The sequence below is a fragment of the Elephas maximus genome, chromosome X (genome assembly GCF_024166365.1).
Source record: "Elephas maximus indicus isolate mEleMax1 chromosome X, mEleMax1 primary haplotype, whole genome shotgun sequence".
Classification (NCBI taxonomy): domain Eukaryota; kingdom Metazoa; phylum Chordata; class Mammalia; order Proboscidea; family Elephantidae; genus Elephas; species Elephas maximus.
In genome coordinates this window covers 177,977,628-177,997,662 of record NC_064846.1, presented here as the reverse complement: position 1 = coordinate 177,997,662, position 20,035 = coordinate 177,977,628, and the positions used below count along the sequence as shown (strand labels likewise).

Sequence of the window (20,035 nt, the reverse complement as noted above, 5' to 3'; positions counted from 1 at the left end):
ACAAGATGGAGGGTGGAGACAAGATGGACGGTGGACAGGATGGAGGATGGAGACAAGATGGAGGGTGGAGACAAGATGAAGAGTGGAGACAGGATGGAGAGTGAAGACAGGATGAAAGGTGGAGACAAGATGGAGGGTGGAGACAGGATGGAGGGTGGAGACAAGATGGAGGGTGGAGACAGGATGGACAGTGAAGACAGGATGAAGGGTGGAGGCAAGATGGAGGGTGAGACAGGATGGAGGGTGGAGACAAGATGGAGGGTGGACATGATGAAGGGTGGAGACAGGATGGAGAGCGGAGACAAGATGGAGGGTGGAGACAATATGGAGGGTGGAGACAATATGGAGGGTGGACACAGATGGAAGGTAGATGGAGAATGGAGACAAGATGGAGGGTGAAGACAGGATGGAGAATAGAGACAGGATGGAGGGTGGAGACAAGATGAAGGGTGGAGACAGGATGGAGGGTAGAGACAGGATGAAGGGTGGAGACAGGATGGAGGGTGGAGACAAGATGGAGGGTGGAGACAAGAGGGAGGGTGGGTACAAAATGGAGGTGGAGCAGCACCTCAGAAAACCTGGAGATCTGCTTCCAAAAAGACTGGAGCCATTGACAACCCTGTGGGGCAGTTCTCTTCTGAAACACACGGGGTCTCCATGAGTCAGGTTTGGTTCTTTGGTGCCTTATCTGTTTTTATGGGAGGCTCAGAGCCCCTAACCCTTTCTCTGAGGTGAAACATTACCCTGTCATGGACTGAATTTTGTTCCGCTCAACATATATATTGAAATCCGGCCCCTTTATCTGTAAATGGAGCCCTGGGTGGTACAGGGAAGACACCTCAGCTGCTAACCAAAAGGTTGGAGGCTTGAGTCCACCTAGAGGTGCCTCGGAAGAAAGGCCTGGTGATTTACTTCAGAAAAATCAGCGATTGTAAACCCCATGGAGCACGGTTCTCCTCTGACACAGATGGGGTGCCAGGAGGGCAGCTCCTGATTCTCTCTGGGTCCCCACTCACAGATCTGGCCCCTCGGGGGTGCTGCCCCCATCCTCCTGGCAGGAGCAGAAGGGGAAGTTTCCACAGCACGGCTGCAGCCATGGTTTCCATAGGTTGTTGCCCACGGAGAACTGCCAAGGTACGGGGCTCAGGGTCCCACGGTGAGCCTCCACCGCCTCACCCACCCTGGCTATCACGGTGCCGTGCAGGGGCTCAGAGATGGTGGACAGGGGGTGTGCCTCCGAGGGGTCCCTAGAGAGGTCGTAGAGCAGGGGTGGGCTGTGGTGGGTCACGCCTGCCCCCGAGCATGGGCATATCCCTTGGCCGTAGCAAGCCCCGGCACCCTCGGGGTGGAACACGGGAGTCACGTAGTGGACCTTCCAGAGTCTTCCGCCTGTGTGGGAACAAGAAGGTGGTCAGAGGTGCAGAAATCCACGTGAACAGGTTTGCAGAGACGCTTTGTGCAAGGGCCACATTCGCAGATTCTTGGTCTCCTACTGCCGCAGTAGCAGAAACACCACAAGGGGGTGGCTTTGAGGAACAGACATTTGTTTTTCCACAGTTCAGGAGCCTAGGCTGCTAGCTCTCTCTGTCTGCTCTGGGGGAAGGTCCTTGTCTCTTTTCGGCATCTGTTCCTTGGTTCCTTGGTCATCACGTGGCCTGTATCTTCCCCTCCGTTTGTACTCCCTTGCCTGCTTCATCTGCTCTCTTGTATCTCAAATGAGATTGATTTAAGACACACCCTATACTGATATTGTCTCATTCACATAACAAAGAAAACCCAGTCCCAAATGGGATTTTAACTAAACCACCCAAACCCGTTGCTTCCTTGCCAATTCCAAGTCTTAGCAACCCTATAGCTGGTGGAGTCCAGCTGCTGACCTTTTGTTTGTAGCTTTTAACCAGTGTGCCACAGGGCTCTGGATTATAACTACAGGTATAAAAAACCAAAACCAAACCCGTTGCTGTCGAGGCGATTTTGACTGACAGCACTCCTATGTGATGCAATAGAACTGCCCCATGGGGTTTCCTAGGCTGTAATCTTTATGGGAGCAGATTGCCAGGTCTCTCTCCCACCGAATGACTGGTGAGTTCAAGCCATCAACTTTTCAGTTAGCAGCCGAGGACTTAACCACCGCACTGCCAGGCTCCTAACTACAGGTATAAGGGTTAGGACTTACATCTTTTTTTATGCAGGGGGGTGCACAATTCAATCCATAATACAGGGTTTACGATGTGGAGTACCTTTTAAGGGGTCAGTACTCTAGCCCATGACAGCCCCCTCCCTGTTCTAGCAGCAAGGGAGGTGGGACAGTGGGCCTAGTCCAAGTTCCTTGTCTATAGGAGGAGGGTCTCTTTCTCAGGAGGAAGGCCCCCCAAACAGGATGGGGTTCAGAAGCTGAGCAAATGGGGAGAATATCTGGGAGCTGGGGGTGAGCTGTACTGACCTGATGACCAGAGTCACCATGATGGGGTGATGGGCGGAGGGAACGTTTAGAGAAAAGAGAAAAGGGAAGGAGACTGGGTTGTTCCCACAGTTAGGGCATGGGTTTTGCAAATCAGTGGGGCTGTAAGCGTGTGCACCCACCCGTGTCTCCGTGGGGTGCTGTAGGCATGGAGAGGCGCAGGGACCTACTCCAAAGTGTTCAATGTGCTACCTTTGGGTATCGGAACCATAGGGGCTTTTCTTGTTGTTGTTAGCGGCCACTGAGTTGGCCCCGAATCATGGCGACCCAATGTGCAACGGAAGGAGGATTTCAGACTGCCGGTCCCCATGATTTTTTAAAAAAGCCTCCCCCTTCTGTGTGTGTCTGTATGTCTGTGTGTGTCTCTGTGTGTGTGTGTCTATGGCAGCTGTGAATTCTCGCCTTCCATGCGGGAGACACCGCTTCGATTCCCAGCCAGTGCACCTCATTGCACAGCCACCACCCGTCTGTCCGTGGAGGCTTGTATGTTGCTGCAATGCTGGACAGGTTACAGCGGAGCTTCCAGACTAAGACTAGGAAGAAAGGCCTGGCGATGTGCTTCTGAAAATCAGCCAGTGAAAACCCTATGGATCACAACAGTCTGATCCACAGTTCGTCGTGGGGATGGCACAGAACCAGGCAGTATTTGATTCCTTTGTGCATGGGGTCACCATGAGTCAGGGGCTGACTCAACGACATCACACAAAAACAACAATAAAATACACACACACACATATATATGTATCTATTTATATACAGAAGATGGCTGGTGGTGCAGTGGTTAAGAGTTCAGCAGTTCAAATCCACCAGCTGCTCCTTGGAAACCCTGTGGGGCAGCTTTACTCTGTCCTACAGGGTCGCTATGAGTCAGAATCAACTGGACGGCAACAGGTTTGGTTCTTAGTATATATACAAACCAAAAAAAAAAAAAAAACAAACCCAAACCCTTTGCCATTGAGTCCATTCCGTCTCATAGTGACCTGCTAGGACAGAGCAGAATCGACTTGACGGCCTGGGTTTGGTTTTTTTTGTTGGTATAGCTATACACACACACATATGTATACATACATATATACATGTATGTGTGTATCTTCGTATCTATAAAGTCACCATGATTCAGAATCTACACGACAGCAACAGGTTTGGGTTTTGGACATATGTATACACAGATGCATGTATATACACACCCATATATATGTATTTATATACAAGCACACATATATGTAAACATGTTTACATACAATACACACATGTATATATGCGCAGATACTTCCTGCTACTGCTACCTGGAATGTCTGTGTGTTGCCTGGAGCTGCAGCAGCCACCTTGAGAACACGAGGCAAACTCGACATCCTATAATCACATACATATGACTCTGTTTCCCTGGAGAACCCTGGCCGAGGCAGTGGCCCAGCACCCAGCCCTTCCCTCTTTGCCCTGTGGGAATGACCCTCCTTAGCTTTGCCCCTGGCAGAGGGGATCCACTCTGACCGCAGCAGGGAGAGGTGCGTACTCACTGTCTTTCTGGTGCCACCGTGCGGCATGGAGGTGTCTCCCACAGTAATGAAACAGGAACTCATGGGCCGAGTGCTGGACCAACCCTTGGAGTAAGGGCAGCAGGCTGTGGCCGTCAATCACCCTGACATGTAGAAAGACGGGGAAGGGTCAGACCAAAGCTCTTCTGCCTGCATTTTGCAGCCCCGAATAAAACGCCAAGGGCCGTGAGGGTCCCATTCTGACCCTGGATGTTGACCAAAATCCAAACCAAACCTGTTGCCGTCGAGTTGACTTCGACTCACAGCGCCCCCATGTGACAGAGTAGAACTGCCCCATAGGGTTTCCTAGGCTGTAATCTTTACGGGAGCAGATTGCCAGGTCTTTTCTCCTGCAGAGCTACTGAGTGGGTTTGAACCAACAACTTTTCGTTAGCAGTCATGTGTACATGGTTTGCACCATCCAGGGACCCTTGGATCTTAACACACATTCCGAAATTCCAGCTGGACTGCACACACCCCATCTTGACTGCCCTGCCTTTTCAATCATATCAAGTCTAAGACACACAGTCACATGTATAAAGGGGCCAGGCTGGGAAGCCAGGATAGGTGGGTGATCTGAAACCCTTTCTTATAAACAGCTGATGATGAAAAGGAGTCCCCGGGTGATGCAAACAGCACTCTCAGCCGCTAACCGAAAGGTTGGAGGTTTGAGTCCACCCAGTAGTGCCTCAGAAGGAAGGTCGGGCGACCTGCTTATTAGGCTATTCTCTAAAACATCAGCTCTCAAACTAGAGAGCAGGTGGTTCCACCCTGCACGTACCTGTCCTGGGGCACCTGGCCGCCTCCCAGCTGGACCACCGTGGGAAAAATGTCCATCAGACTGGTGGGCTCGTCGATCACCCGGCCAGCGGGCAGCACCCCAGGCCACCGGAAGATTCCGGGCACACGGATGCCCCCTTCCCAGCCGCCCATGCCTTTGCCACCTGTAAGTAAATGGCATTATTAGGATTTTCCAGTCAATTGGCACATTTTATACACGAAAAAGCCTAAACCAAACCCACTGTCGTCGAGTCGATTCCGACGCATAGCCACCCTACAGGGCAGCGTAGAACTGCCCCATAGGGTTTCTAAGGCTGTAAATCTTTATGGAAGCAGACTGCCAGATCTTTCTTCCAAGCAGCAGGTTGTGGGTTTGAACTGCCGACCTTTGACCTGTGGGTTAGCAGCCAAGAGCTTTTAACTACTGCGCCACCAGGACTCCTCACTTGCACACACACACATACATGTTCATTGGGGAAAACTCTGTTTTCTGAAAATGGCCATGGGGATATGTCCGGTCCCACATCCTCTTCTAGGACTTGTCGCTTACTCCCTTACCCAGGGGTGGAGTCCATTTGTCCTCCCCTGTGGCTACTTCAGTGAACACACGTGACTTCCAAGGCTTCCCTCTCTCTTCTTCTTTTCAACCATTGTGCAACCAGGGCGCCTCCCGTAAAGGTAGCAGCTGAGGAAACCCTATGGAGCAGTTCTACCCTGTCCTGTAGGGGTCCCATGAGTCGTAGTTGACGTGATGGCAGTGGGTTTGGTTTTGGTATAGTGCCTTGTATTTAGAACGATATTCAACTTCACTTTATTTTAATCAAGTTTGTCCATCTTTCTCTCCTGCTAAAATGTGAACCCATAAGGGAAAAGGATGTGTCTTTTCTTCTCTCTGTTCCTAACATCTAGGTAGAGCTTGGTCTATCCAAAACCCACTGCCATTGAGTCGATTCCGACTCATAGCAGCCCTATAGGACAGGGTATAACTGCCCCCTAGAGTTTCCAACGAGCACCTGGTGGATTCGAACTGCCGACCTCTTGGTTAGCAGCTGTAGCACTTAACCACTATGCCACCAGGGTTTCCTAAAGGACATCATTCTTGGTAAAGTAGAAGGTCAGGGAATAAGAGGAAGTCACTCGATGAGACAGACTGACACAGTGGCTGCAACAACGGGCTCAAACCTAACAGCGATTGTGAGGATGGCGCAGGACCAGGCAGTATTTCATTCTGTTGTACACGGGGTTGCGATGAGTTGGAGGAGCCCTAAGGAGCCCTGGTGGTGCAGTGGTTAGACATTCAACTGCTAACCAAAATGTCAGCAGTTCACACCCACCATCCACTCCTTGGAAACCCTATGGGGCAGTTCTACTCTGTTCTATGGGGTTGCTATGAGTCAGAACCGACTCAACGGCACCTAAAAACAACAACATGGGGCCCTGGTTGTGCCATGGTTAAGCATTTGGTTGCTAGCCGAAAGGTCGGTGGTTTGAACCCACCAATTGCCCCATGGGAGAAAAAGACCTGGTGATTTGCTCCCATAAAAATTACCTGTTGCCTTCAAGTCGATTCCAGCTCATAGCAACCCTATAGGACAGAGTAGAACTGCCCCATAGGGTTTCCAAGGAGTGCCTGGTGGCGGAGCGTTAGTTGGCGGGAGTCCCTGATGGGTCAGGTATCTGTCCGTCCACCCCCACGCCCAGGCTCTCACCCTTGTAGATTCCGTTCCACCCTCCCTGCTGTCCATGTGCGTCTCCCTCCTCCAAATGTCCTCCGTGATCAGAGGTAAAATAAGTGAATGTCGAGTTCTTCAAACCCTTCTCTTCAATTGAGTTAAGAATTTTACCTTTACAAAAAAAATGAAAAAAGGAAAATTTCAGGATAATGTACACAGAACAAAAACCAGCTGATTCAATACACCTCCTCCTTTCTATAGGAGTCACCTCTTGGTAGAAAGTCATAAAAAGAAGCCATAGTCACCAGGAGACCATTGTTGTCACTAGAATTACAAAGGGTCCCCCGCCCCCTCAAAAGAAAAAAACAAAACCAAAAATAAACCAATTGTCATGTAGTCAAGTTTGCTCGTGGTGACCTCAAGTGTGTCAGAGCAGAAGTGAGCTCCCGCAGGGTTTTCAGTGGGTGATTTTTTGAAACCAGATTGCCAGGCCTTTCTTCCAAGGCACCTCTGGGTGGACTCGAACCTCTAACCTTTTGGTTTTCAGGTGAGCATGTTAACTGTTTGTACCACCCAGGGATACCATTAACTGGATGCCAAAAACCGAAACCAAACCTGTCACTGGTGAGCCCATTCCAACTCATGGTGCCTCTCACTTGTGTCAGAGTAGAACTGCCCTCCATAGAGTTTTCAATGGCTGATTTTTCCAAAGGAAACTGCCAGGCCTTTCTTCCGGGGTGCCTCTGGGAGTAACCAAACCTGGTCCAAGCTCTCAGTCAGTAGCCAAGGGCGATAACCTTTGTACCACTCACAGATTCCCATAAGGTGTTCAGAGGTAGCTAGTTATTTGGAGACCACAGGACTATTTACAAAGATACCCCGCTGATGCTGAGTCCATTTTGACTCACAGCAACCCCATGTGTGCAGAGGAGAACTGCACTGCACAGGGTTTTCGGTGGCTGATTTTTTGGACGTGGATTGCCAGACCTTTCTCGCAAGACATCTCTGGGTGGACTTGAACTGCCAACCTTTCAGGGAACAGTTGAGCGTATAACCCTTTGAGCCACTCAAGGCCTCCTCCAAAGGGACCATAGACACAGAAACAGAAGAGATGCATACAACCAATCCTTCATGAATGGGGTGCTTTGGGCACGCCATGTCTCTGTGTGCACGCAGGTCCACAATAAGTGCACTGAGGGGAAGGTGTTGGTGAGCAATACAGAGCCCCCTCCCAGCCGGAAGGAGCCAGGCCGTTAGCATCTGTGGCCTTTGGCATGTGAGGCTCCAAGACACAGAACGGACAGAGGACAACCTGCACACAAAGCGACTGCTCCATCCAGGGAGACCCCACGCACACTTATATCACGGAAACTGAGGGCTTTAAACCCTTGGGCATTTGTAGTACTGACTGCAGAACTCTTAAACTGAGGGCCACCCTCCTGTCAGGATGAATCAGTCCCTGGAGAAGGATATCATGCTTGGTAAAGTGGAGGGTCAGCAAAAAAGAGGAAGACCCTCAACAAGATGGATTGACACAGTGGCTACAGCGATGTGCTCGAGCATAAGAACAATTTTAAGGATGGTGCAGGACTGGGCAGTGTTTGGTTCTGTTGTACACGGGGTCACTGTGAGACGGAGCTGACTCGACGGCAGCTAACGACAAAAACATCTGCCTCTTTCACTGCTCCAGCGTATCACTACTCTTGTCTCAGGACATACTATAATCAGCCGCACGGATTTCAATGTCTACGTTCTTTTAGGATCTGTGATCTCATTGGGTCTCCCTGATTTCTCGAGGCTCTAGAAGGAAAGCGATTTTGCTTGGATGTCCTGCAAGACCACATCCTTGCCACCTTCTCTGTGGGTCCTAATGATGGTTTTACATAGTCGGCTTTTTAGAAGGATAGGTTTATGCAAAATTAGGCTAAGTAAGCTGAAACACCTGGAGCCCTGGTGGCACAGTGGTTAAGTGCTCGGCTGTCAACCAAAAGGTCGGCAGTTTGAACCCACCCAGGGGCTCCAGGGGAGAAAGATGTGACAGTCTGCTCCCATAAAAATCATAGCCTAGGAAACCCTATGGGGCAGTTCTACTCTGCTCTGTAGGGTCGCTATGAGTTGGAATTGACTCGACGGCACCCAAAAGTAACTATCTAAAATACTGAAGGAGTAAATGAATGATAAAAACCGAACCTATTGCCGTCCGGTCAATTTCTACTCGTGGCGACCCTACAGGACAGAGTGAAACTGCCCCATAGGGTTTCTAAGGCTGTCACGTTTACAGGAGCAGATGCTCACATCTTTCTCCTATGAAGCAGCTGGTGGGTTCGAACCACCAACCTTTCAGTCAGCAGACAAGCACTGAACGATTGTGCTATCAGGACTTCTTGCATAGACAGCAAAACCCAAACCCATTGCCGTCGAGTTGATGGCGACTCACAGCGACCCTATAGGACAGAGTAGAACTGTCCCATAGGGTTTCCAAGGCTGTAATAGTTACAGGAAGCAGCCCTGGTGGTGCGGTCGTTAAGCACTCAGCTACTCCTCAAAAGGCTGGGAGTTCGAATCTACCAGCTGCTCCCTGGAAACCCTATGGGCCAGTTCTACTCCATCCTGCAGGGCTGCTATGAGTCGGAATTGATTCCACGGTAATGAGTTGGGTTTGGTTTTTAATCTTTATGGAAGCGGACTGCCCACATCTTTCTCCCACAGAGCAGCTTGTGGGTTCGAACTGCCTACCTTTTGGTTAGCAACTGAGTGCTTCACCACTGTGCCACAGGGCTCCTTTTAAAGGAATGATAGGCAAGAGTTTTTTTGTTTTTTTTTCCTTTTCTTTGTCTTTTTTCTCTTTCCTTATGCAGTGTGGTTCATGGTAAGGTGGCCGGCACGTTATCGTATTTTCTGCGCAGAAAGTCAGAGTGAAGAGTGTGTGGTACCCTGGACTTACCCACCATCCAGTCCATTTCCTCCACATTGTCTCCGTATAAGCCATGGCGACTTTTCCCCAGGAACTCTTTTGTGGTAACAAGGGGAGTATGAACATGCAGCAAGGACAGGAAGAGGAGAAATGGCCCCTGCTTGTTTCTGAAAGAAGAAGACCACCTTGATAGTTCATGGCATACAAGGGCACCTAGTTCATTGCTACCTGATACATTGTTATTCTTGTTATCATTAGTTACAGTCAGCTCCTACTAGTGGCAACAAGACACACATGAGAATGAAACACTGCCTGGTCCTGCACTGCCTTCAGGATGCTTGGTCTGCTCAAGTCCATTGCTGCAGCCACTGTGTACGTTGAGTGCCTTCCAAACTAGCGGCTCATTTCCTAGCACTATATAGAACAATGCTCTGTTGTGATCCATAGGGTTTTCATGGGCTGATTTTTAGAAGCAGATCACCAGGCCTTTCTTCCTGGTCTTACTCTGGAAGCTTCGCTGAAACCTGTCTACCACCAATGACTCTGCTGGTATTTCAAATACCGGAGACATAGATTTCCAGCATCATTGTAACCTGCAAGCCATCAAGGTATGACATGACATGACTTTGAATTAGACATGTGAGTTTTGGATACCAACCCACAATGAAAGGATGAATTCCTCAAACTCATCCTCTCTAGGGTCAGTTTATGAAACCCCAGAGATTTAAAAGTCATGGTTCACTGGGAGAATTCTCGCCTTCTGTGCAGGAGACCCGGGTTCGATTCCCGGCCAATGCACCTTGAGTGCAGCCACCACTGGTCTGTCAGTGGAAGCTTGAGTGTTGCTGTGATGCTGGACAGGTTTCAATAGAGCTTCCAGACTAAGAGGGACTAGGAAGAAAGGCCTGGCAATTGAATTCAGAAAATCAAGCCATGAAAAACTGTATGGAGCACAATAGTCCGCTCTACAACTGACCATGGGAATGACCCAGGACCAGGCATCGTTTTGTTCCGTTGTGCACGGGTTGCCATGAGTCAGGGCTGACTTGACAGCAGCAGACAAGAACAAGAGGTTATAAGTAAAAACTCAGATGCTCTGAGAGCTCAGCCCCTTGTCAGGACGTGACCGTCTGAGTACCTTTCTATAAAAGCAGTCGCCTCCTTTAGCATTTTCTTGGCTGTGCTTTCCAAAGCCATGGGCTGCTCTGTGACATCATAGTTCCGCATCAGGATACAGTTCCAGCGACGCAAGAACCCGAAGCTGGCGTACCAGGAAAGGAAAAACAGGGAGACCAGGCTGGCCAGGCCCAGGATGGCTTTCCAGCGGACGGAGATGGAGCCCAAGGCTCTGCCAGCAGCGAGCGTCAGCACCCCCAGAGCCATGGCCTGTGTGTACAGCTGGAGTTTCGCCTGCGTGGCTCTGTCCATTCGTTTGGGCCTGTCCGGGTGGCAGTCATTGACCAGCGTGAACGGCATGCCGTAGAAGTAGTCGAACCCATGACGCAGGGGGTGGTGGCAATGGTCTCCACGCCACACACAGTTTACACCCTGGTGCCATTTTCCTGAAAATAACCACGAAATGTTCAACAGAAACGTGAGTTAGAGCACTCTGCCTGTCACTAACCATCGTCCCAGGACCTGAGCACCGAAAGGAAAAAGAGGATCCGCCAGCAGCAACGCTTGAATCAGAAAAAGCAATGAATGCTAGTTGTTGCTGGTGATTAAATGTATGTATTATGCCCCGTCACACAGTCATGTAATTATGGAGTCCCTGGGTGATGCAAAGAGTTGATGTGCTCAGCTTTTATAGACTGGAGGTTCAAATCCACCCAGAGTCATCTCGGAAGAAAGGCCTGGCGATCTGTTTCTGAGAAATCAGCCATTGAGAACCCCGTGGAGCACAGTTCTACGCTGACACACATGGGGTGCCCATAGTTGGAGCGGATGGCAACTGGTTGGATATTTTTTTGGGGGGGTGGTCTGATGCTCATTGTCTTCCCATAATAATTTGTATGTTCAAAGGACAAAGAGTCCACAAAAAGAAAAGGCAATGAATGTAATAGATATCGGTGTTTAAACGGCTAAACGACACTCCTAAATATTGGTAAATGTACAAATGTAATGGTCATCATCAAGCCATTAAAGGCTCAGGATGAAGGCTTAAGGTGTGCTGCCACACTTGTTGCTGGGGAATTAAGTGTCTCTTGAGTCCCTGGGTGTTGAAAATGGTTAAGCTGGAGGTTCGAGTCTACCCAGAGGTGCCTTGGGAGAAAGGCCTGGTGATCTACTTACAAAAATTCAGCATTTGAAAATCCTACGGAGCAGAGTTCTATTCTGACACACACAGGGCACCATGAGTTGGAGCTGACGTCTTTTTTTCTTTTCCCATTTCATTTTTTAAAAAACTGTACTTTATTTATCTTTATTGCTATGAGTCAGAATCGACTCGACGGCAGTGGGTTTTTTGTTTATTGCACTTTTAGATGAAGGTTTATAGAGGAACTAGTTTCTCATTAAACAATTAATACACATATTGTTTTGTGACGTTGGCTGCCAACCCCATGGCATGTCATTACCAGCTTTCCTGTCCCCTCCTGCCTTCTAGTCCTCGCCCCAGGGCTGTTGTGCCCCTTTAGGCTCGTTTTGTTTTATGGACCTGTCCAATCTTTGGCTGAAGGGTGAACCTCAGGAGTGACTTCATTACTGAGCTAAAAGGGTGTCCAGGGGTGATACTCTTGGGGTTTCTCCAATCTCTGGACAACTTTTTTTTAATCTATAAAGAAATAAATATATAGGTACATGTATATACATGTCTATGCACATATATGTATATTTATACACATATCCAGTCTATCCTTCCATCCATTCTCCCATCCATCTATCCATCTATCTGGAGTCCCTCAGTGCTACAAAGTTCCATGGCCTTCAGCTGCTAACCAAAAGGCTGGAGGTTTGAGTCCACCCAAAGGTGCCTCGGAAGAAAGGCCTGGCAATCTACGTCTGAAAAATCAGCTACTGAAAACTCTATGGAGCACATTTCCACTCTGACACGCATGGGGGCGCCATGAGATAGAAGTGGACTCACTGGCAACTGGTTTGGTTTGTGTGTGAGTATGAGTGACTCCATGGGATGAGGATTCTGGAAGCTTCTGCCTGGTGTCCCCCAGACTCTGTCCCATGTGCCTTTTCCCTTTTCGAATTGTGGTCTGTGGCCTTTCAGTGTCATAAATCACAGCCTGAGTTCAGCTCTGGGCCGAGTTCTGTAAGTTCCCCTAGTGAATCGGTGAACCTGGGGGTGGGCTTGGGGATACGCGTACTCACCCTCCCTTATAAGGAGAGACCTTCTCTGAACCTGGATATCAAAGTAGGCGTGATGGTTAACTCTGGGGGTTTTGGGTTGGTGGGTGGCCGTTTAGTGAAAGATAACCTCCAGGGAGATTTCTGTTAAATTGGGGAAGGGGAGGAGATTGACATGCTGAGGGAAAGATGGAGGCCCATCTCTCAAGATTTTGAACTAAAAATTACTCTTCATTGACAAACTATAATAATAATAGTAATTGTGAACAACCCCAGAGGACTAGAGACCAACTTTGGGTTCAAGCAAAGACACGGTGACTTTTCCCTGTGGAGAAGAAGGGGTTTCTTTTGCTCGCTGGTCTTCCGACTGCTGACAGGACACGAGCACCCCACACCACATACCTATGAGGCCTGTCGTGTAGCCCTGCTGCTGCAGGACTCTGGCGAAAGTGGTTTCGTTCAGAGGGAGTCCGCCTGAGCCCCCGTTCCACAGAAGCACCCGGTACCCATTGCTGGCTTCCATGCCTGTGGGGCAGAGCGGAGAAGAAAAGTCACTCTTCTCTTCCTAGAGGAGGGGTTCTCACTGAGGGACACATCCACGACTGCAGACGATGGTTAGGTTTTCAGGATTAAGGTAGGGGAAGCTACTGGCATCTTGTGGGTGGAGACCGGGGATACTGCTAAACAACCTGCTGTGCACAGGACGGCCCCCACCTCAGAGAATGACTAGGGGGTGGGGACCAGGAATGCTGCTCAACACCCTACAGTGCACAGGACGGCCCCCACCTCAGAGAATGACTAGTCGGGTGGAGACCAGGGATGCTGCTCAACATCCTACAGTGCACAGGACGGCCCCACCATAGTCAATGACTAGGGGGTGGAGACCAGGGATGCTGTTCAACACCCTACAGTACACAGGACGGCCCCCACCAGAGAGAATGACTTATGGGTGGAGACCTGGGATGCTGCTCAACACCCTACAGTGCACAGGACGGCCCCACCACAGAGGATGACTAGGGGATGGAGACCAGGAATGCTGCTCAACACCCTACAGTGCACAGGACGGCCCCCACCTCAGAGAATGACTAGTGGGGTGGAGACCAGGGATGCTGCTCAACATCCTACAGTGCACAGGACGGCCCCACCATAGTCAATGACTAGGGGGTGGAGACCAGGGATGCTGTTCAACACCCTACAGTACACAGGACGGCCCCCACCAGAGAGAATGACTTGTGGGTGGAGACCTGGGATGCTGCTCAACACCCTACAGTGCACAGGACGGCCCCACCACAGAGGATGACTAGGGGATGGAGACCAGGGATGCTGCTCAACACCCTACAGTGCACAGGACAGCCCCCACCTCAGAGGATGACTAGGGGGTGGAGACCAGGGATGCTGTTCAACACCCTACAGTGCACAGGATGGCCCCCACCACAGAGAATGACTAGGGGGCGGAGACCAGGGATCCTTCTCAACACCCTACAGTGAACAGGACAGCCCTGCCACAGAGGACAATTCCGAACCCAATGTCAGCATTTTCAAGGCTGAGAAACCCTGGGCCTTGGCATGAGAAATTCTTTCTCTATCTATTGATCTTTCTTTCTATCATCTATCAATCAATCTGTACGTCTATCAATCATCTATTTATCATCTATCAATCAATCTCTACTCTATCAATTATCTATCTATGTGTCTATCATCCATCCATCCATCCACTGTCCACAATCGTATTTCTCCATCTAACATCTATCTGGCTATCCATCTATTTATCCATCCCTCCATCCTACATTATCATCTATCTATCATCTATTGATCAATCTCTCTACATCTATCAATCATCTGAGTACCTATCCATCCGTCCGCCCATCCATCATGCATCCACCTATCTATCCATCTGCCCATCATATCTATCCATCCATCATCTATCTGTCTGGTCTATTCATCTATCCACCCATCCATCCATTATCTATCTAAGGAGCCCTGTTGACACGATGGTTAAGCACTCGGCTGCTAAGGGAAAGGTTGGCAGTTTGAACTCACTCAGTAGGTACGTGAGAGAAAGACTCGGTGATGTCTTCTGTAAAGATTACAGCCAAGAAAACCCTATGGGGCAGTTCTACTGCGTCACATGGGTCACTATGAGTTGGAGTCAAATCGGCAGCACCAAACAACAACGTTATCTATTATGTACCCACCCACCCATCCATCCCCCCACCCACCCACCCATCCATCCATCCATCAAGGAGCCCGGGGGGCACAGTGGTAAAGAGCTTGACTGCTAACTGAAAGGTCCTCGGTTTGAACCCACCAGCCACACGTCAGGAGAAAGATGTGGCAGTCTGCTTCCATAAAGATTCGCAGCCTTGGAAACCCTCCGAAGCAGTTCTGCCCTATACCACAGGGTCAATATAGGGTCGCTACGAGTCAAAATTGACTCGATGACAACAAGTTTTATTTGTCATCTATCTACCAGTCATCTATCTATAATCTAAGGCCCTTGTTTTCAACCAGGGATGGCTTTGCTCACAGGGGACACTGGGCCATGCCTGGAGAGATTTCTAATTGTCACAGCTGGGTGGTGGGTACTTCTGGCATCTAGTGGGTGGAGACCAGGGATGCTGCTCAACACCCTAAGGTGTGTAGTCAAGAGTTGTTCAGCCCCAAATGTCAATCACACCCTGCCCTGGATGGACTCTGGCTGGCTGCAGTTTTCTTGCTTTTCTGGCGTAAACGTTGTCCATACACTGTTACGACCTGAATCGTGGGATTACGTCTGCTGGCCTGTGACTCGTGATTAGATCAGATGACCGTTGTAGGGTGGATCCTAAACCTGATCACTTCTGAGTCATAAAAAGAGCAGAATGCACACAGAGACACGCATGAGGGGAGGACAGGTGCCAGGGAACATCAGCAGTCACCAGAAATGAGGAGAGGGGCCCCAGGAGGAATTCACACAGCTGGGACCCTGATTTGGACGTCTAGCCTCCCGAACTGTGAGAAAATAAATTCCTGTGCTTCAAAGCCACCCACTTGTGATATTTGCATTATGGCAGGTATAGGGCTGCTATGAGTTGGAATCTACCAGACAGCAACAGCTTTTTTATTTTTATGTTTTACAGGAGACTAAGAGAGTTTCAGTCTTGAATTTGCAACACAGGCAGTCCCTGGGTTACAAACGTGCAACTTACAGACAGTTGTACTAAAGAGAAAACCCTGGTGGCATAGTGGTTAAGTGCTACGGCTGCTAACCAAAGGGCTGGCAGTTCAAATCCACCAGGCACTCCTTGGAAACTCTATGGGGCAGTTCTATTCTGTCCTCTAGGGTCGCTATGAGTCGGAATCGACTCGACGGCACTGGGTTTGGTTTGGGTTTTGGTGTACTAAAGAACAAATTGCCATAAAGCCTATTACAGTAAGTCCCTGGGTTACCAACGTCTGACTTATAGACAGCTCTTACCTAAGAGTGGACTACCATAAAGTCTATTACAGGCAGTCCCCGGGTTACGAATGTCTGACTTAAGGACAACCACACTTAAGAACGGACTGCCATAAAACCTGTCACAATAAGGCCCTGGGTTATGAGCAACTTACAGACACCTTGTACTTAAGAATGGGCTGCCATAAAGCCTATTACAGGCAGTACCCAGGTTACAAACATCCAATTTACTGACAAGTCATACTTCAGACCAGATTGCCATAAAGCCTATCACAGGCAGTCCCTGGGATACAAACGTTTGACTTACGGACAGCTCGTATAATACCCACAAAGCCTATTATATTAAAAAATTGAGTTAAATGCAATGGTTCGTAATAATGAATGCATGTACTACTTTGTGACAGTCATGAAAACATGGCGTGGTTTGAAGGTCTTACATGTTTAATGTGCATAAAAAACCTGTTGCCCAGTCGAGTCAATTCCGGCTCATAGCAACTCTATAGGACAGAGTAGAACTGCTCCATAGTGTTTCCAAGGAGCGGTTGGTGGATTTGAACTGCTGACCTTTTGGTTATTAGCTGAGCTCTTAACCACTGTGCCACCAGGGCTCCTTTACATACACAGAAAGGTAAAATAAATCCTATATGCTAACATTTGACTGACACCAAATAAGAACCGTAGGTACCTGTTCTGACCTACCTACAAATTTGATGTAAAGACAGACTTAGGAACGAATCTTGTTTGTAACGTGGGGAGTGCGTCTACGCACACATTTCTGCATGGCTCTATACAACAAAGTTCTTTGCACAATTACAAGAAAGACGATTCGATGGCAGATGACTGTTTCCTGTTTTCCTCTGCATCTGAACCGTCCCATACCCACCGTGAGAGATAATCGGGTGAGAAGACACAGACGTGACTGTCCCCCAGTTTCTGAGAATACCCACCTGACCGGATGGGATATCTCCCTGTGAGAAAAGCAGCTCGACTTGGGGTGCAGAGAGGGGCAGCTGCCAGGTGCTGGATGAGCCTCACTCCTTCTGTGGCGAGTCGGTCAATATTTGGTGTCCTGCGGAAAGCACACAAACATTATTGTCACCCAGGAGACCGCCTGAGTATGCCAAAACCTAAAACCAAACCTGCTGCAGGCTAGTGGATTTGGACTCATGGAAACCCCATGTGAGTCAGAGTACAGCTCTGCTCCTACAGTATTCAGTGGCTGATTTTTCAAAAGCAGATCACCAGGCCTTTCTTCCGAGGTGCCTCTGGGTGGACTGGAACCTCCAGCTTTTGGGTTTGCAGGCAAGTGGGTTAACTGTGTGTATTACCCAGGGAACTGGATACCAAAAACTAAAACCAAAAAGTGTTGCTGGCAAGTCCATTCTGATTCATGGCGCCTCCATGTGTGTCAGGGTAGAACTGTGCTCCACAGGGTTTTCACTGGCTGATTTTTCTGAAGGAGATCCCAAGCCTTTCTTCCGAGGTGTCTCTGGGTGAACTCGAAACTCCAACCTTTGTGTTACTAAGCTAAGTGCTTAACTGTGAAACAGGCTGTCAGCCATACTAAAAACCCCAGTCAACACCCCTTCCCCCTCTCTTTGTCTTGCTAACCACAAGCTTGTTTTGAGCGGGAGGTTGTCCACTGACTAGCCCTAGTTACACCTTGAAGCATGCACAGATTGAAATCATATCCTTCAACTGACCCCCTCCCTTGACCCCCAAATATAGGCATAAAAAACCAATCACCTGGCAGAAAGTTCCCGGTACCAGACCCAAGCCCCTGACGCCACTGGAAACAAAAAGCTCCCCAGCCCCCTTAGTCAGCAAGCACATGGCCTTATGGTCACTAGACCCCACGCGCTCCTTGCATGTGCAGATAATAAACTTGCCACTTTCTGTTTCCGTTGTAATCAGTGTCCGCCTTATTTCAATTGGCTAATAAGGCAGGACAAGAACCCGAGTAGCGTTCGGTTACAACTGAACTCAGGGACTAGTGGGTTGCATTGTGTTCCCTAGAAGATATGTCCAAGTCTCAACCCTCGGATCCTGTGAATGGACCTTGTTTGGAAATGGGGGGAGCGGTGTCCTTCTAAATGTGATTAAGTTAGGAGTTTTTAAGTGAGATTTTTTTGATTATTAGGGTGGGCCATAAATGCAATGACAAGTATCCTTGTAAGAGACAGAAGAGGAGACACAGATACAGAGGGGAGATGGCCACGTGAAGACAGGGCAGAGAGTGGAGTGATGCGGTCACAAGCCCAGGAACGCCTGGGGCCACCAGAAGCTGGAAGACACGAGGAAGGATCCTCTCCCAGGCCCTCCTGAGGGAGCATGGCCCTGCCCACACCTTGATCTCAGACTTCCAGCCCCCAGAACTGTGAGAGAATAAATTCCTGTGGTCTTACGTAGCTCAGTGTGTGGTCCTTTGCTAGGGTGGCCCCAAGAAGTTCACACAACACCTATCACAGTTCCATGCTTTTTTGGAAGCTTCAGGGCCCTCTTTTTCTGTAGAAAAGTAATTTTTTTTGGTGTTGAATTTTGATGCTTCTACAAATTTTCCAGCTTCTACAGGTGGATTTTAAATGTATCATCTGGCCAAACACAACTTTATACACACCACCACCATCACCAGCTCTACCTCAGGGTGTGATTTCCATAGCAGCCAAGGTCCCCAATGCCAAGGTCGTCTGCCATGATCAGGAGAATGTTGGGCCTAAAGGCTTTGTCTGCTTTTGAATCACAAGTCCCCAGAAGCAAACATACAGCGAACAGAACCCGGTAAAAGTCCCTGTAGAACAAAACAAATGGCAGAAATAAGTTTCTATGGTTTGCAAAGAGAAGGAGACAGATCAAACCTGCTTGGTGTAAAGACATAAGTATTACCGCTAAATTGTTGTTGCCTGCCCATTCTGACTCAGAGCAGCCCCACGTGACAGAGTAGGACTGCCCCATAGGGTTTCTAGGGCTCTATGGAACCTTTATCGGAGCAGATGGCCAGTTCAAACTGACAGCCTTTAGGTTAGGAGCCAAGCACTTAACCATTGTGCCACCAGGGCTTCTCTCACTAAAGTACTGTCGCAAATGATTGTATCTAGTTTTTCATTCCTTTTGTCTCCGAAGTTTTGCATTTAAAAAGAAAAAAAAACCCCACATCCCAGTAACCTGAACACACTCGTTTTTTGTTTTAGGTCACGGTCTGTTCATGTTTGGTGTCTTTCTGAATTCGTGTCCCCAAATGGAAATCCTAGTGGCTTAGTGGTTAAGTGCTACAGCTGCTAACCAAAAGGTGGGCAGTTCAAATTCACCAGGTGCTCCTTGGAAGCTCTGTGGGGCTGCTCTACTCTGTCTTATAGGGTCGCTATCAGTCGGAATCGGCTGGACCGCAACGGGTTTGGTTTTTTGGGTTTTATGCCAGGAAGTCCACCCCGCGCCCTGGCCCATGGCCTACACAGCTCGGGCTGCACCAATAAGCGGGGCGGGGCCCTGGAGTCTCCGAAGAGGAACAACTTACATTTTAAAAGGATTCGCGGGGGGTTAAAGGTGCCCCCAGACACGCCAGTTAGCCGGGGCTGTTTTGTCGAAATAGACACTGCGAGGATGTGGAAAGCATGACGGCACCGGGTGTTATCAAGGAGCCGAAACTCAAGCGAAAGTAAGTCTGTAAGGGGGATTTGGATCGCCCCGGGGGCGGACCCTGTGTTTCCCCGCCCCAGAAAGGGCAGAGCCCAGGAAGGTCTGGCCATAGTCGCAGTCGTTCGGATCCTGGCTCCGGGCGCAGGGTCCAGCTCGTCCCGGGAAGCCACAGGGTCCCCGCAGGGCCCCCAGCACCGACCCGGTCCACCATCGCGCCCTGGCGGGACAGCACTGAGTGGACCCGGGGGGTCACGGCCGCGGACCCCGCTACGCGGAGGGAGGGAGCGGGCGTGTCCTGGATTGTGG

At 49.4% G+C, this 20,035-nt stretch overlaps 1 protein-coding gene and 1 long non-coding RNA gene across 2 annotated transcripts in view; one reads left to right on the top strand and one right to left on the bottom strand.

The window, feature by feature from the left end:
* Positions 1–521: 521 nt before the first annotated feature.
* ARSD (arylsulfatase D) lies at positions 522–19,788 on the bottom strand. The gene is made up of 10 exons (XM_049871755.1): positions 19,608–19,788; positions 18,735–18,884; positions 17,044–17,165; positions 13,063–13,185; positions 10,502–10,925; positions 9,394–9,530; positions 6,486–6,620; positions 4,778–4,940; positions 3,979–4,100; positions 522–1,389 (listed from the first exon to the last, which is right to left on the bottom strand). Coding segments are annotated over exons 1-10 (1,755 nt in total). The 5' UTR covers positions 19,610–19,788; the 3' UTR covers positions 522–1,012.
* LOC126068964 (uncharacterized) overlaps positions 19,668–20,035 on the top strand; it is a 62,187-nt gene continuing 61,819 nt past the window's right edge. The window contains exon 1 of the long non-coding RNA XR_007515785.1: positions 19,668–19,748. This is a non-coding gene — a long non-coding RNA (uncharacterized LOC126068964). The remainder of the gene's footprint in view (positions 19,749–20,035) is intronic.